At 42.3% G+C, this 18,155-nt stretch overlaps 1 protein-coding gene and 1 non-coding gene across 2 annotated transcripts in view; one reads left to right on the top strand and one right to left on the bottom strand.

Moving 5' to 3' along the window:
* The window catches only part of LOC126262531 (cartilage oligomeric matrix protein), a 472,157-nt gene that overhangs the window by 157,663 nt on the left and 296,339 nt on the right, over positions 1-18,155 (bottom strand). Inside the window, exon 3 of the mRNA XM_049959203.1 lies at positions 4,460-4,677. Within this exon, the coding sequence (XP_049815160.1) occupies positions 4,460-4,677 (218 nt within the window). The remainder of the gene's footprint in view (positions 1-4,459; positions 4,678-18,155) is intronic.
* Positions 4,137-4,209, top strand: Trnat-agu (transfer RNA threonine (anticodon AGU)). Its single transcript has one exon. It is a non-coding gene; the product is annotated as a tRNA-Thr (tRNA).

Below are 18,155 nucleotides of genomic sequence, written 5' to 3'. Positions count from 1 at the left end.
CCCGCGGTGTTGGCCGTCGAATGGCGCTAGCTGCGCAGCATTTGTGCACCGCCGCCGTCAGTGTCAGCCAGTTTGCCGTGGCATACGGAGCTCCATCGCAGTCTTTAACACTGGTAGCATGCCGCGACAGCGTGGACGTGAACCGTATGTGCAATTGACGGACTTTGAGCGAGGGCGTATAGTGGGCATGCGGGAGGCCGAGTGGACGTACCGCCGAATTGCTCAACACGTGGGGCGTGAGGTCTCCACTGTACATCGATGTTGTCGCCAGTGGTCGGCGGAAGGTGCACGTGCCCGTCGACCTGGGACCGGACCGCAGCGACGCACGGATGCACGCCAAGACCGTAGGATCCTACGCAGTGCCATAGGGGACCGCACCGCCACTTCCCAGCAAATTAGGGACACTGTTGCTCCTGGGGTATCGGCGAGGACCATTCGCAACCGTCTCCATGCAGCTGGGCTACGGTCCCGCACACCGTTAGGCCGTCTTCCGCTCACGCCCCAACATCGTGCAGCCCGCCTCCAGTGGTGTCGCGACAGGCGTGAATGGAGGGACGAATGGAGACGTGTCGTCTTCAGCGATGAGAGTCGCTTCTGCCTTGGTGCCAATGATGGTCGTATGCGTGTTTGGCGCCGTGCAGGTGAGCGCCACAATCAGGACTGCATACGACCGAGGCACACAGGGCCAACACCCGGCATCATGGTGTGGGGAGCGATCTCCTACACTGGCCGTACACCACTGGTGATCGTCGAGGGGACACTGAATAGTGCACGGTACATCCAAACCGTCATCGAACCCATCGTTCTACCATTCCTAGACCGGCAAGGGAACTTGCTGTTCCAACAGGACAATGCACGTCCGCATGTATCCCGTGCCACCCAACGTGCTCTAGAAGGTGTAAGTCAACTACCCTGGCCAGCAAGATCTCCGGATCTGTCCCCCATTGAGCATGTTTGGGACTGGATGAAGCGTCGTCTCACGCGGTCTGCACGTCCAGCACGAACGCTGGTCCAACTGAGGCGCCAGGTGGAAATGACATGGCAAGCCGTTCCACAGGACTACATCCAGCATCTCTACGATCGTCTCCATGGGAGAATAGCAGCCTGCATTGCTGCGAAAGGTGGATATACACTGTACTAGTGCCGACATTGTGCATGTTTTGTTGCCTGTGTCTATGTGCCTGTGGTTCTGTCAGTGTGATCATGTGATGTATCTGACCCCAGGAATGTGTCAATAAAGTTTCCCCTTCCTGGGACAATGAATTCACGGTGTTCTTATTTCAATTTCCAGGAGTGTATATATGTTTGTATGTATGTTTTCGGAGTGGGGTGTCTAAGAGTGGCTTTAAAGGAAATTGAGTACTAACTTGTAAATAGTTCTAGTGACTTCCAAGCCGAAATATCTGTCTTTTGTCTATTACCAAACGTGATGAAATGCAATAAATGCTCAAAATGATGTCCGTCAACCTCAATGCATTTGGCAATGCGTGTAACGATATTACTGTCAACACCGAGTAGTTCGCCTTCCGTAATGTTCGCACATGCATTGGCAATGCGCTGACGCATGTTGTCAGGCGTTGCTGGTGGATCACGATAGCAAATATCCTTCAACTTTCCCCACAGATAGAAATCCGGGGACGTCAGATCCGGTGAACGTGCGGGCCATGGTGCTTCGACAACCAATCCACCTGTCATGAAATATGATATTCAATACCGCATCAACCGCACGCGAGCTATGTGCCGGACATCCATCATGTTGGAAGTACATCGCCATTCTGTCATGCAGTGAAATATCTTGTAGTAAAATCGGTAGAACACTACTTAGGAAATCAGCATACATCGCACCATTTAGATTGCCATCGATAAAATGGGGGCTAATTATCCTTCCTCCCATAATGCCGCACCATACATTAACCCGCCAAGGTCGCTGATGTTCCACTTGTCGCAGCCATTGTGGATTTTCCGTTGGCCAATAGTGCATATTATGCCGGTTTACGTTACAGCTGTTGGTGAATGACCCTTCGTCGCTAAATAGAGCGCGTGAAAAAAATCTGTCATCGTCCCGTAATTTGTCTTTTGCCAGTGGCAGAACTGTACACGACGTTCAAAGTCGTCGCCATACAATTCCTGGTTCATAGAAATATGGTACGGGTGCAATCGATGTTGATGTAGCATTCTCAACACCGACGTTTTTAAGATTCCCGATTCTCGCGCAATTTGTCTCCTACTGATGTGCGGAGTAGCCGCGACAGCAGATAAAACACCTACTTGGGCATCATCATTGGTTCCAGGTCGTGGTTGACGTTTCACATGTGGCTGAACACTTCCTGTTTCCTTAAATAACGTAACTATCCGGCGAACGGTCCGGACACTTGGATGATGTCGTCGAGGATACCGAGCAGCATACATAGCACACGCCCATTGGGCGTTTTGATCACAATAGCCATACATCAACACGATATCGACCTTTTCCGCAATTGGTAAACGGCCCATTTTAACGCGGGTACTGTATCACGAAGCAAATACCGTCCGAACTGGCGGAATGTTACGTGATACCACGTACTTATACGTTTGTGACTATTACAGCGCCATCTATCACAAAGCGAAAAAAGTGGTCCAACAAAACATTCATATTTCTTTACGTACTACACGAATATGTATTAAAAATGGGGGTTCCCATTAAAAAAACACGCAGTTGATATCCGTTTGACCTAAGGCAGCGCCATCTAGTGGGCCAACCATAGCGCCATCTGGCATTCCCCTTCAAGCTAGGCGAGTTTCGTTCTTTGTAGTTTTTCTCATTTGATGTTTATTTCGTGAGATATTTGGCCCAGTCACTATCAATGGACCAGCCTGTATAATCAGTCATATTGATGGTTTTTTTGTGAAAACTGAAAGAAGAAATTATGTTGTTAGTTTTGGAAATGGGGTATTGTTTTTCCACGAGGCGTTTGAAGTTACTTCTGTGAGTTGATATCGTCTGGGTGCTGATGTTATGCACATAGATATTTATGCAATGTGACATGGTGATCAAAATTAATGGAGTAGTAGTGTTACTTAATTTTAGTTGAGCCATACGCGTATCTTAATTTAGGTGTTCCTCATAAGATAGTTTACTGTTAATTTCTCGTTGGATCCATAATTTTGCTCGATATTGTCTGATACGAGGTACCAGCATTGGTTCTGCTGAAATCTTGATGTTGACATAGGCTGGGATGAGTTTCGCCTGTAAACAAACCTTACTGAATTTCACACTTTCTATGACTTATACCATTTTCATTGTTATCCTTAGGTGTTTCAGCAAGTTACCCATATTGGTGTACGACACTGAAGTCCATAATATTTGTTCTTTGGGGCCCGCTGTGTAAAATATGTCTTTTAATGAATGACATGATTATTATGAATAATAGCCAGCTCCTCTGCTATGTATATTGTTTATATTTTATACTATTCATTTATATCATAACACACACACACACACACACACACACACACATATATATATATATATATATATATATATATATATATATATATATATATATATATGTGTGTGTGTGTGTGTGTGTGTTCCTTGGGACATATCTGAAAGAAAGATATAGTTTTTGAGCCAGCAGCGATTATGAACTACGACACAAGGGAATTACAGACCTTGAAGTCCATAACATTTGTTCTTTAGGTCCTGCTGTGTGAAAAATGTCTTTTAATGACATGATTATTATGAATAAAAGCCAGCTCCACTGCTATGTAAATTGTTTATATTTTATATCATTCATTTACATCATCACATACACACATATATGACTGGTGTCTGTTCTTTGGGATTTGTGTGAAAGAACAGACATTGTTTTCGATCTAGCAGCCATTATGAATTACATACAAAGTAATTACAGACCTTGACTTTGAGTGGGCATTGAAGAAGCTGATAATTTGTTCCGGACCAGGATTCGAACCATATATGAGGAGACCAATCATCTCTTCACTGCAGATGCAGGTCTGTCTCGAATTCTTACGGGAGTCGGCGAAATGCCGCGAGTAATGACGATAATGGGCAAAGGGCATTACATTAGTAGTGTGGCAGATAAGGTGAGAGTTTGGCGTTCTAGGGTAGTTCGTGCAGTTGCAATGACCACTGTGTCTGGATGGCTCAGTGGTCAGAGTGTCTGCCTAGTAAGCAGGATACACGGGTTCGAATCCCGGTCCTGCACAAATTTTCAATTCTGTCCCGCTCCCTGCCAAGATCTGTAATTCCTCCATCATGTTTGTACTCCAGGAAGGTAGGGACACGTGGGAATTTCGTTAGATACACAGGATACGAGTACAGATCTGGTACCATTGTCGATAATACGCTGGTAGGCAGTGTGTCACAGTAGTTCACATAGAGGAAGCGCGCCCGTACACACGTACACACACACACAGTCACAGAGCGAGAAAACAGAAGAATGTGGGGAGTACTCACGACGGCGAGACGCGGGCTGCGCTCGAACATGTCCCTGAGGCTGCGCGGCGTGGAGACGATGCCCAGAGAGACGCAGTCGACGAAGAGGGCGACGTGCGCGCCGGGCTGGCGCTGCTGCACGTCGAGCACCACAGAGCGCAGGATGGCGCCCTCGCTGAGCGCGTCCACCGTCAGGTGCTGCGAGCGCGCGCGCCCGTCCTCCACCGTCTCCACCACCACTGCGGGCACGCGACACCACGTCAGCGCCGCTAAACTCACACTATCACGGAATGCTCAAAAATATGTCAACGCTAAAAGCACAACACATTACCATTCCTATTATGGTGTAACGAACAGGTTGGAATGTTGTTGTTGTGGACTTCAGTCCTGAGACTGGTTTGATGCAGCTCTCCATGCTACTCTATCCTGTGCAAGCTTCTTCATCTCCCAGTAATTACTGCAACCTACATCCTTCTGAATCTGCTTAGTGTATTCATCTCTTGGTCTCCCTCTACGATTTTTACCCTCCACGCTGCCCTCCAATGCTAGATTAGATTAGATTAGATTAGATTAATACTAGTTCCATGGATCATGAATACGATATTTCGTAATGATGTGGAACGAGTCGAATTTTCCAATACATGACATAATTAGGTTAATTTAACAACATACTTAAGTTAATATAACAACTTTATTTTATTGTGTTTTTTTGTTTTTCTTTATTTTTTATTTTTATTTTTTTTTAAATTTTTTTTCTTAATTTATATCTAAAAATTCCTCTATGGAGTAGAAGGAGTTGTCATTCAGAAATTCTTTTAATTTCTTCTTAAATACTTGTTGGTTATCTGTCAGACTTTTGATACTATTTGGTAAGTGACCAAAGACTTTAGTGCCAGTATAATTCACCCCTTTCTGTGCCAAAGTTAGATTTAATCTTGAATAGTGAAGATCATCCTTTCTCCTAGTATTGTAGTTATGCACACTGCTATTACTTTTGAATTGGGTTTGGTTGTTAATAACAAATTTCATAGGAGAGTATATATACTGAGAAGCTACTGTGAATATCCCTAGATCCTTAAATAAATGTCTGCAGGATGATCTTGGGTGGACTCCAGCTATTATTCTGATTACACGCTTTTGTGCAATAAATACTTTATTCCTCAGTGATGAATTACCCCAAAATATGATGCCATATGAAAGCAATGAGTGAAAATAGGCGCAGTAAGCTAATTTACTAAGATGTTTATCACCAAAATTTGCAATGACCCTTATTGCATAAGTAGCTGAACTCAAACGTTTCAGCAGATCATCAATGTGTTTCTTCCAATTTAATCTCTCATCAATGGACACACCTAAAAATTTGCAATATTCTACCTTAGCTATATGCTTCTGATTAAGGTCTATATTTATTAATGGCGTCATACCATTCACTGTACGGAACTGTATGTACTGTGTCTTATCAAAATTCAGTGAGAGTCTGTTTACAAGGAACCACTTAGTAATTTTCTGAAAGACAGTATTGACAATTTCATCAGTTAATTCTTGTTTGTCAGGTGTGATTACTATACTTGTATCATCAGCAAAGAGAACTAACTTTGCCTCTTCATGAATATAGAATGGCAAGTCATTAATATATAATAAGAACAACAAAGGACCCAAGACTGACGCTTGTGGAACCCCATTCTTGATAGTTCCCCAGTTTGAGGAATGTGCTGATCTTTGCATGTTACGAGAACTACTTATTTCTACTTTCTGCACTCTTCCAGTTAGGTATGAATTAAACCATTTGTGCACTGTCCCACTCATGCCACAATACTTGAGCTTGTCTAGCAGAATTTCATGATTTACACAATCAAAATCCTTTGAGAGATCACAAAAAATCCCAATGGGTGGTGTTCGGTTATTCAGATCATTCAAAATTTGACTGGTGAGCATATATGGCATTTTCTGTTGAAAAACCTTTCTGGAAACCAAACTGACATTTTGTTAGTACTTCATTTTTACAGATATGTGAAGCTACTCTTGAATACATTACTTTCTCAAAAATTTTGGATAAAGCTGTTGGAAGGGAGATTGGACGGTAATTGTTGACATCAGATCTATCCCCCTTTTTATGCAAAGGTATAACAATAGCATATTTCAGTCTATCAGGGAAAATGCCCTGTTCCAGAGAGCTATTACACAGGTGGCTGAGAATCTTACTTATCTGTTGAGAACAAGCTTTTAGTATTTTGCTGGAAATGCCATTAATTCCATGTGAGTTTTTGCTTTTAAGCAAGTTTATTATTTTCCTAATTTCAGAGGGAGAAGTGGGTGAGATTTCAATTGTATCAAATTGCATAGGTATGGCCTCTTCCATTAACAGCCTAGCATCTTCTAATGAACACCTGGATCCTACTATATCCACAACATTTAGAAAATGATTATTAAAAATATTTTCAACTTCTGACTTTTTGTTCGTAAAGTTTTCATTCAATTTGATGGTAATACTGTCTTCCTCTGCTCTTGGTTGACCTGTTTCTCTTTTAATAATATTCCAAATTGTTTTAATTTTATTATCAGAGTTGCTGATTTCAGACATGATACGCATACTCCTGGATTTTTTAATAACTTTTCTTAATATAACACAGTAGTTTTTATAATTTTTGATAGTTTCTGGGTCACTACTCTTTCTTGCTGTCAGATACATTTCCCTTTTCCGGTTACAAGATATTTTTATACCCTTAGTAAGCCATGGTTTGTTACAAGGTTTCTTACGAGTATATTTAACTATTTTCTTGGGGAAGCAGTTTTCAAATGCATTTACAAAAATGTTATGAAATAAATTATATTTTACATTGGCATCAGGTTCACGGTACATCTCATCCCAGTCTAACTGCTGTAGGCTTTCCCTTAAATTTGCAATTGTTAAATCGTTGACTGAATGTACTACTTTGGAGGACTGTTTAGTATTGCTGAATGGAGCTATGTCATATATTGTAACTAGCTGTGCACCATGATCAGAAAGACCATTCTCAACAGGCTGAGCATTTATCTGGTTAAACTTATCTTGGTCTATAAAGAAGTTATCTATCAGTGAGCTGCTATCCTTTACCACCCGAGTAGGAAAATCAATAACGGGTGTCAAATTGAAAGAACCGAGTAATACTTCAAGGTCATTTTTCCTATTACCCTCTTTCAGAGAATCTACATTGAAGTCCCCACAAATAATAATTTGCTTCCCCCTGTCTGACAGATAGCACAACAAGGAGTCCAAATTTTTCAGAAATAGATGAAAATTTCCTGATGGGGACCTATATACAGTTACAATTATGAATGTGCCTTTATTTAATTTAAGCTCACAGGCACATGCTTCTATATGTTTCTCTACACAAAACATTTTTGTTTCTATACTTTTTGCACAATGATAACTTTTGACATATATGGCAACTCCTCCTTTCTCCATATTTTCTCTCATTACATGTGCAGAGAGCTTATATCCACTTACATTTACCTTATCCATATCAGTAACAATGTGATGCTCAGACAGGCATAGTATATCTATTTCATTCTCAGCTTCTAAATCTTCTAAACAACCAGAAGCTCATCTACTTTATTCTTTAAACTCCCAATATTTTGATGAAATATACTTACATTATTTTTAATTATACTTTTATGAGAACCTTTCCTTATTGTAACATTTGCAGTACTCTCCTGTCTGAGTTTCTCATTGTGCTTAGGCCTAGTTCCTATACCAGTGGTCACACGGTGTTCAGAGAGGCAGATTATGTCAACTGGGTTGGGTGACTTTAATTCATCAATGCAATTACCTAGGACTGAGATACAACTTGGTGGAGATACAATTTCTGGTGATTGGTGAAAATTTATAATTGATAGCTGCGATTGGTGATCCAATGTGCTAGAATTGTGCTGTTTAATTTCTTTCCTAAACAGAAGATTTGTTTCAATCCTGACCTCTCGTAGAACTTGAATTCTTTCTGTCTTACCTATCCTAAAAAAGGTGCTGCTCCAACACCTGTAACCACTGGTATTTTACCATTCATGGCAGTGCCTCCCCCCCTTAAATTTCCTGCTATTACCCCAGCCAGTTTCCCCTTCCCTTTCCTGTTGAGATGTAGGCCGTGCCTGGTATAGTCCCACCTACTGAGATAATCAACAGGAACCACACCAATATGAGCCCCCGCACCCGACCCAAGCAGCCGTTCCAACTTCAAATTAACTCTCCCAACAGAAGAGTTCAAATGAGGCTGGTCATGGCGTCTCAGGACAGATACAAACTCAACACTGGTGTGTCTCGATGCCGACGCAATCTTTACCAGGTCACACTCTATACTGTACCCAGGATCTCTGTCGATGCTGTTCCCTGGCCCTCCCACAATAACCACGGTGTCTTCCCTGGTAAATCCTTTACAGAGTGAACCTAAATCCTCTGTCACCTGATCCAGACTAGCACTTGGTTTGAAAAAATTTGTGACCTGGTATTCTGGTCCTAATTCCTCCTGCAGACGTTGGCCTACACCTCTGGCATGAGAACTGCCTAACAACAAAACTTTCTTCCTTTTCGATGACTTTCCTACATTCTTTTTCAATTTCCTATTGAAAGTTTGTTGTGTCCTGTCTACACCTACCTCTGCTTGAGGCTCATCAGTTTCCAACTGAAGCAACAGGTCAAACTTATTTTTGACATTCACCACAAAACTGTCAGACTTAGTTCTAGGCCTGTTCCTTCTGCTACCTGTTGCCACTTCCCACCTCTCTTTGCCCTTCTCCCTCCTTAACCTGTCCAGATCTTCCCTAGCCTGATCTAGCACAGCCTGAAGGGCAGCAATTTTCCCCTCCTGTTCCACTATCTTCCTATCTCTGCTGCAAATCCTACATAACCACTGATGAGCCTGATCCACTTTCCCAACACCCACGCCACTGCAATCCCCCCAGTGAAAAAAACTACTACATCCATCACACCAAACCCCGGAACTAACAATTCTACGGCAAGTCAGGCACTTCTCACTCATGGCAAAAATAATACTTTAGCTAGAATAAATCAATTAAATTACCGAAAATCAAAAAAGACGTTACAAGAATTAAGCCTATTCACAAATGTATATAAGCAAGTTTCTGATTTAAAATTCCGCTGTTTTTCTGAGATCTGTATTAAAACAATGAAGGTATACGCTATTTATTATATATTTCACTCGATTGAATGAAAAAAAGGACAATTAAACGAGGTACTTTAACTTTGATTCTCCAAAAACGTTACGAGAATTAGGCCTATAAACAAATGTATATAGGCAAGTTTCTGATATAAAGTTACGCTGTTTTTCTGAAATCTGTATTAAAACAATGAAGTTACACGCTATTTACGGTAGTTTACTTATTTGTTACCGAGAAACTAGTTAAATTACCGTGAAACAATAAACAAACACGTTTACAAAATTTAAGCCTAAGCACGACTTCGCGAAGTTACGATCTTTTCGTGTTTTCTGAAAAAATACGCAAAGAAAAGTCAAACCTTTAATGGCAAGACTAAACGATACACTAATGCACGTATTTAATTTGTTGTCGGCGTTAAACTAAATTATATTCCTGTCTAAATCATTTAACTTTCTGGAAATAGTTTCTGGAGTCACTTACTCGGCGGCCATCTTGGATCCCCTGATGCCTCAGAACAAGTCCTACCAACCGGTCCCTTCCTCTTGTCAAGTTGTGCCACAAACTCTTCTTCTCCCCAATTCTATTCAATACCTCCTCATTAGTTATGTGATCTACCCACCTAACCTTCAGTATTCTTCTGTAGCACCAAATTTCGAAAGCTTCTATTCTATTCTTGTCCAAACTACTTATCGTCCATGTTTCACTTTCATACATGGCTACACTCCATACAAATACTTTCAGAAAAGACTTCCTGACATTTAAATCTGTACTCGACGTTAACAAATTTCTCTTCTTCAGAAACGCTTTCCTTGCCATTGCCAGTCTACATTTTATATCCCCTCTACTTCGACCATCATCAGTTATTTTGCTCCCTAAATAGCAAAATCCTTTACTACTTTAAGTGTCTCATTTCTTAATCTAATTCCCTCAGCATTGCCCGTCTTAATTCGACTACATTCCATTATCCTCGTTTTGCTTTTGTTGATGTTCATCTTATATCCTCCTTTCAAAACACTGTCCATTCCGTTCAACTGCTCTTCCAAGTCCTTTGCTGTCTCTGACAGAATTACAATGTCATCGGCGAACCTCAAAGTTTTTAAATGGCTGAATACACGTCCTGTGTCAAATAATTTGAAGCGACATTGACCATTAATGGACCGCGACTGTATGAAAAATATGAAAAGGTTTTCAAATATCACCACTACGTGTGATCCTGAACATCAACGTAGACAGAAAACCAACAAATACACACTCTGTCATTAATGAATCTTCCGCACATCCAAACTCACATAACCAAGCTGCATTTAGATACTGCTTAAACAGAGCACAGGAATTCCCACTTAATGCTGATGACTATGAGAGAGAAACAAACACTACCAAATACATTGCACACAGCAATGGTTATCACGAACACGAAATACGAGGGTCACTCCAAAAGAAATGCACACTACTTTTGTAAAAATACAGTTTTCATTCTGCATGTGTGAAAGTTTTACAGTGTGTAGATGCATCCATCCCACTTGTTTTCAAATTTAGTTCAACCTGTTCCCGTGAATGGCGCCGTCACAGCATGTCTTCAAGATGGCTGCTACACTTGACGTTCGTCAGATGCAACGTGCTGTCATAGAATTCCTGTGCTGTGAAAACGAGACAGTGGGAAACATACACAAGAGGTTAAGAAATGTGTACGGAGATGCTGCTGTCGATCGCAGTGCAGTTAGTCGGTGGGCAAGCAGGTTACGTGATGAAAGCGGGCACGGCAATATTGAGGATTGTCCTCGCAGCGCCAGGCCTCGTACTGCACACACTCCAGACAACGTCCAGAGAGTTAACGAATTGGTGACTGCTGACAGATGCATCACAGTGAACGAATTGTCACGCTACGCTGGGATAGGAGAAGGAAGTGTTTGCAGAATACTGAAAGTGTTTGCGTTAAAATGGTTTGTGCCAGGTGGGTTCCCAGGATGTTGACAGTGGCTCACAAAGAAACAAGAAAAACGGTTTGCAGCGAACTTTTGTAACAGTACGAGAATGGTGGAGATGAATTTCTTGGAAGAATTGTGACAGGTGATGAAACATGGCTCCATCATTTTTCACAACGTTTGAAGATGATGACTCCCTTGTGCACGCTGCCATCAGTGGCTCCAACAGGTTGGTCCAGAATTTTACCGTGCGGGTATACAGGCGCTGGTTCCAAGATGGCGTAAGGCAGTTGAGGGGGATGGAAATTATGTGGAGAAACTAAAATATTGTTCCTAAAGGATGTATATACACACTGTAAAACTTTCAAACATGTAGAATAAAAGATGGATTTAAAAAAATAGTGTGCATTTCTTTTGGAGTGAGCCTCGTAGATACAAACAACCTTGCAGAAAGGGCAACTACTGCTAAGAGCAATCATTTTGGGTATTAATAAACCGCTTCAGCTGTATTTTGTCCTTTATTATTGGATCACTACCGGTTTAGCGGCACTAAAGCCACATCTTCAGGAGAACATACAACTAAAACAGAGCTAAAATGCTCGGAATTTTGTTCTGACGGACAACGAATGTTAGGTACAAATTTCCGAGTTTTTAAGCTCTACTGTTTCAGTTGTATGTTTACCTGAAGATGTGGCTTTTACTGCCACGAAACCAGTACCGATCCAATAATAAGGAACAAAAAAACAGCTGAAGCCGTTTATTAATACCTAACATGAAATAGGTCCACTTTCACAATTCCCTAGCTAAAACCAAAAGCAAACAAACTGATTTGTCTACCACCCGTCTCCGCGCCCCCCGCCCCACAGGACACAAAAACCTAAGTATATAACGATACCATAGGGAGTCATCTCAGACAAAACAGCCAAGCTATTTGAAAAGACAGATATCGGGATCACTTTTGTCACCACCAACAACTTTAGAAAGAAAGTGGTCCATGACATCATACAACCTAAAGAGAAAATGAGCAAATCAGGAATTTATAAAATATACATGTAGTCATTGCTACAGATACTATAATAGCCAAACGGGAAGAATTTTAAAACCCGTTTTAAAGAACACATTGGCTGTGTCACACTGGATAAAGCTAATGAATTAGCTGTAGCAAAACATATAACTGAAACAAGACACAGTATTGCAATAGACGAAGTCCTGAAAGTACTGCATACTTTGGAAGAGAGCTGGAGAATAGATACCTTTGGAGAAATCGAAATATTCATCCCTGGCCATAAGTCGAAAAACGAGATCCTAACTGAAATGACAGAGTCCAAAAATACACGTTTCTTTACGAATCTGGATTCAGTTCTCTTGAAATAGTAAGTACATGACATGAAGATTATTTGAGTACAGATTCCAGAAATGTCTTTGTAATTCTTAGAACAAAAAATTTTCTCAGTCGCTCACTTTGTAATACATGATGACAACCAACATCAGTGATGCGACAGCAAGACATGAAGAAGACATTGCCACTCACAACACTAGGATCGACATATCGATAGTCAAATCGAAACCAGCATTGTTTTGATCGCCATCTTGTTTTGTGCACGGCTAATTTCTTTTGTGTTAGCGTGTTTTAAAGTCACCCCTGTGTCGTTTGTGAACAATAGTGAATAATTTCAAGAGAGCCATGGTAATAGCGATACCTCAGCACTTCACAAGAAGGTTGCCACGCCGCAAGAACAAAGTAAGTGATTGTTTTCTACATCTACATCTATGTGATTACTCTGATTTTCACAATAAAGTACCTGGCAGCGGTTGAATGAACCACCTTCAAGCTGTCTCTCTACCGTTCCACTCTCGAACGGTGCGCGGGAAAAACGAACACTTAAATTTTTCTGTGCGAGGCCTGACTTCTCTTATTTTATCGTGATGATCATTTCTCCCTATGTAGGTGGGTGCCAACAGAATGATGATCATTTCTCCCTATGTAGGTGGGTGCCAACAGAATGTTTTCGCAATCGGAGGAGAAAACTGGTGATTTAAATTTCATGAGAAGATGCCGCAGCAACGAAAAACGCCTTTGTTTTAATGATTGTCACTCCAATTCACGTATCACGTCTGTGTCACTATCTCCCCTACCTCGCGATAATACAAAACGAGCTGTCCTTCTTTGTACTTTTTCGATGTAATCTGTCAGTCCCATCTGATGTGGGTCCCACACCGGACAGCAGTACTCCAGAATAGGGCGGACAAGCGTGGTGTAAGCAGCCTCTTTAGTAGACCTGTTCACCTTCTAAGTATTCTGCCAATGAATCGCAGTCTTTGGTTGGCTCTACCCACAGCATTACCTATGTGATCGTTCCAATTTAGGGTATCTGTAATTGTAATCGCTAAGTATTTAGTTGAATTTACAGCCTTAAGATTTGTATGACTTATCGAAATTTAACTGATTTCTTTTAGTACTCATCTGAATAACATCACACTTTTCTTTATTCAGGGTCAACTGCGACTTTTCGCACGACCTTATCTAAATCATTTTGCAATTCGTTTTGATCATCTGATGACTTTACAAGACGGTAAATGACAGTATCATCTGCAAACAATTTAAGACGGCTGTTAAGATTGTCTCCTATGTCGTTAATATAGATCAGGAACAATAGAGGGCCTATAACACTTCCTTTGGGAACGTCGGATATATTTGTAAAAGTTTTCATGTGAACAGCAGGCGAATATACAAAGTGACGTCGCCTCCTACTAGGTTATCCTCCTCTCCCACCACAGGATGATCACGGCAATTATGTAACGAAAATTTAATATTTGCATACACTGATGTTAAATCAAAGCCGCTATAGCCTAATGATGAGGTACAACCTCGAGACATGTATCTTCCTGCAAAATAGTGGCAAATTAAGGTAACGACGATGGAAGTGGGTAGAGATCGCGTACCCTAACCACAGAGGCTCGACAATATTGAGATCTGGCGATTGAGATGGCCAGCGGAGAAGCGACACGTGGTGCTCACGAAACAAGTACTGGCCGATGTGAACAGTGTGATCACGGACTCGGAATACGGCATCACCATTCGGGAATGCACATTGTACCATGGGTCGGATCTCATCCCCCAAAATGGTCCCAATGCCCAAGGTATCACTGGACCCCTGCCGTTTTTCATTATTGGGACGTAAACTCGACTAAAAGTTGAAAACACTGTGAAACACGGTGTCATTGTTGAGACAGTGATTAGTGATCATGATGCTCTCATTACGACTATGGTTACGAAAGTTAAAAAGTCGGTCAAGAAGGCTAGGAGAGTATTCTTACTAGAAAGAGCAGATAAGCAGTTGTTAGCATCCCATTTAGTAAAGCAATCGACTTCATTTACTTCCAGTACGATGGACGTGGAATAATTACGGGAAAATTTTAAACACATTGTAAATCACGCATTGGACAAGTATGTGCCGAAAAAGTGGGTTACGGACGGAAAAGACCCACCGTGGTTTACCAGAGCAATTCGGAGACAGTTGCATTCGCGGTACAAGAAAGATCGGGAGAATGAGGACAGGCAAAAATTAGTAGAGATTCGTGCTGCTGTAAAAAGAGCGATGCGCGAAGCATACAACCACTACCACCGTCATACCTTAGCAAAACATCTTGCTGAAAACCCAAGGAAAATCTGGTCTTACGTAAAATCGGTAAGCGGGTCGAAGGCTTCCATCCAGTCACTCACTGATCAGTCTGGCCTGGCAACGGAAGACAGCAAAACGAAAGCTGAAATTTTAAATTTAGCATTTGAGAAATATTTTACGCAGATGGATCGTACAAACATACCGCCGTTTGAGTCTCGTACAGATTCCCGTATGGAGGACATAGACATCCCTGGGGTTGTGAAGCAGCTGAATGGGTTGAAAATAAATAAATCTCCAGGTCCTGATGGGATTCCAATTAGGTTTTACAGAGAGTATTCTACTGCATTGGCTCCTTACTTAGCTTGCATTTATCGCGAATCTCTTGCCCAACGTAAAGTCCCGAGCGACTGGAAAAAAGCGCAGGTGACGCCTGTATATAAGAAGGGTAGAAGGACGGATCCTCAAAATTACAGACCAATATACTTAACATCGGTTTGTTGCAAGATTCTCGAACATATTCTCAGTTCGAATATAATGAATTTCCTTGAGACAGAGAAATTGCTGTCCATGCATCAGCGCGGCTCTAGAAAGCATCGCTCCTGCGAAACGCAACTCGCCCTTTTTTCACATGATATCTTGCGAACCATGGATGAAGGGTATCAGACAGATGCCATATTCCTTGACTTCCGGAGAGCGTTTGACTCGGTGCCCCACTGCAGACTCCTAACTAAGGTACGAGCATATGGGATTGGTTCCCAAATATGTGAGTGGCTCGAAGACTTCTTAAGTAATAGAACCCAGTACGTTGTCCTCGATGGTGAGTGTTCATCGGAGGTGAGGGTATCATCTGGAGTGTCCCAGGGAAGTTTGGTAGGTCCGCTGTTATTTTCTATCTACATAAATGATCTTTTGGATAGGGTGGATAGCAATGTGCGGCTGTTTGCTGATGATGCTGTGGTGTACGGGAAGGTGTCGTCATTGAGTGACTGTAGGGGGATACAAGATGACTTGGACAGGATTTGTGATTGGCGTAAAGAATGGCAGCTAACTCTAAATATAGATAAATGTAAATTAATGCAGATGAATAGGAAAAAGAATCCCGTAATGTTTGAATACTCCATTAGTAGTGTAGCGCTTGACACAGTCACGTCGATTAAATATTTGGGCGTAACATTGCAGAGCGATATGAAGTGGGACAAGCATGTAATGGCAGTTGTGGGGAAGGCGGATAGTCGTCTTCGGTTCATTGGTAGAATTTTGGGAAGATGTGGTTCATCTGTAATGGAGACCGCTTATAAAACACTAATACGACCTATTCTTGAGTACTGCTCGAGCGTTTGGGATCCCTATCAGGTCGGATGGAGGGAGGACATAGAAGCAATTCAGAGGCTGGCGGGCTGCTAGATTTGTTACTGTTAGGTTTGATCATCACGCGAGTGTTACGGAAATGCTTCAGGAACTCGGGTGGGAGTCTCTAGAGGAAAGGAGGCGTTCTTTTCGTGAATCGCTACTGAGGAAATTTAGAGAACCAGCATTTGAGGCAGACTGCTGTACAATTTTACTGCCGCCAACTTATATTTCGCGGAAAGACCACAAAGATAAGAGAGATTAGGGCTCGTACAGAGGCATATAAGCATTCATTTTTCCCTCGTTCTGTCTGGGAATGGAAGAGGGAGAGAAGATGCTAGTTGTGGTACGAGGTACCCTCCGCCACGCGCCGTATGGTGGATTGCGGAGTATGTATGTAGATGTAGATGTAGAAATGACACTCTCCTACTTATCCATAGTCTAGCTTCTATGTCTTCGGCACTACGTTTTCCTGTTACGGGAATTTGCATCACCGATGTGTGGTTTTGGAATTCCAGTTCACTCTGCAATTGCCTTGCTTATGCGGCTCCCTTCATGTTGTTTTGGTGCTGACAGGATTCCCGAGTGCGACATTCAGTTCTGCAGTGGCTTACGCAGCTGTCGTCCTCTTAGTTTTCTTCAGAATTCTGTTTAACGACCGTCCGCCACGATCACTCATCACTCACTTCCCTCCGCGTTGTAACTTAGCGGAGATTGTTTTTCAGCTTCCCTGTATGCAGTATCAATCTTCGATATGGTGCATCTTGAAACGACAAACACTTCAGCTCTCTTGGTTACGGAATCACCCACAAAACGAGCACCAACAATTTTCCCACGCTCGAATTCACTTAGCAGCGGCGTAATGTACTCATAACTTTTCAGACCACTACTGACACTTGCAACGTACTGATGTTGCAGAGGTGCCGTTCGTGGTCAGGCCCGCATCTCGTGGTCGTGCGGTTGCGTTCTCGCTTCCCACGCCCGGGTTCCCGGGTTCGATTCCCGGCGGGGTCAGGGATTTTCTCTGCCTCGTGATGGCTGGGTGTTGTGTGCTGTCCTTAGGTTAGTTAGGTTTAAGTAGTTCTAAGTTCTAGGGGACTTATGACCACAGCAGTTGAGTCCCATAGTGCTCAGAGCCATTTGAACCATTTGAACCGTTCGTGGTCAGAAATGGCTCTGAGCACTACGGGACTTAACATCCCCTAGAACTTAGAACTACTTAAACCTAACTAACCTAAGGACATCACACACATACATGCCCGAGGCAGGATTCGAACCTGCGACCGTAGCGGTCGCGCGGTTCCAGACTGTAGCGCCCAGAACCGCTCGGCCACTCCGGCCGGCCGTGGTCAGACACAACAGCGCAAGCGGCAGGTTGGGCTAACTTTAGCATTTATGCTCAACCACGAGTTTCTCTCGATGCTTCCATACTTTTGTCCAACACTTGTATCTGTCCCACGGTAGGTTATCTGAAAACCAATGAGAATTTGCTGCATGTCATTGTTATGCTCCATGTGTGAAACTGATTTAGTCAAAAATTGATTCGCTCCGTGTCACAATTAGAACGATCGACGTGTTTGTCACATGAGACACTCAAATTTGCATATGATGATAAGAAGTTTTTTATAATAACCTACCAAAACATTACATGTATATAATCATAGCTACGATCCG

Source organism: Schistocerca nitens, chromosome 6 (assembly GCF_023898315.1).
Source record: "Schistocerca nitens isolate TAMUIC-IGC-003100 chromosome 6, iqSchNite1.1, whole genome shotgun sequence".
In the NCBI taxonomy this organism is placed as follows: Eukaryota; Metazoa; Arthropoda; class Insecta; order Orthoptera; family Acrididae; genus Schistocerca; species Schistocerca nitens.
This window is presented reverse-complemented; position numbering and strand designations above follow the sequence as displayed.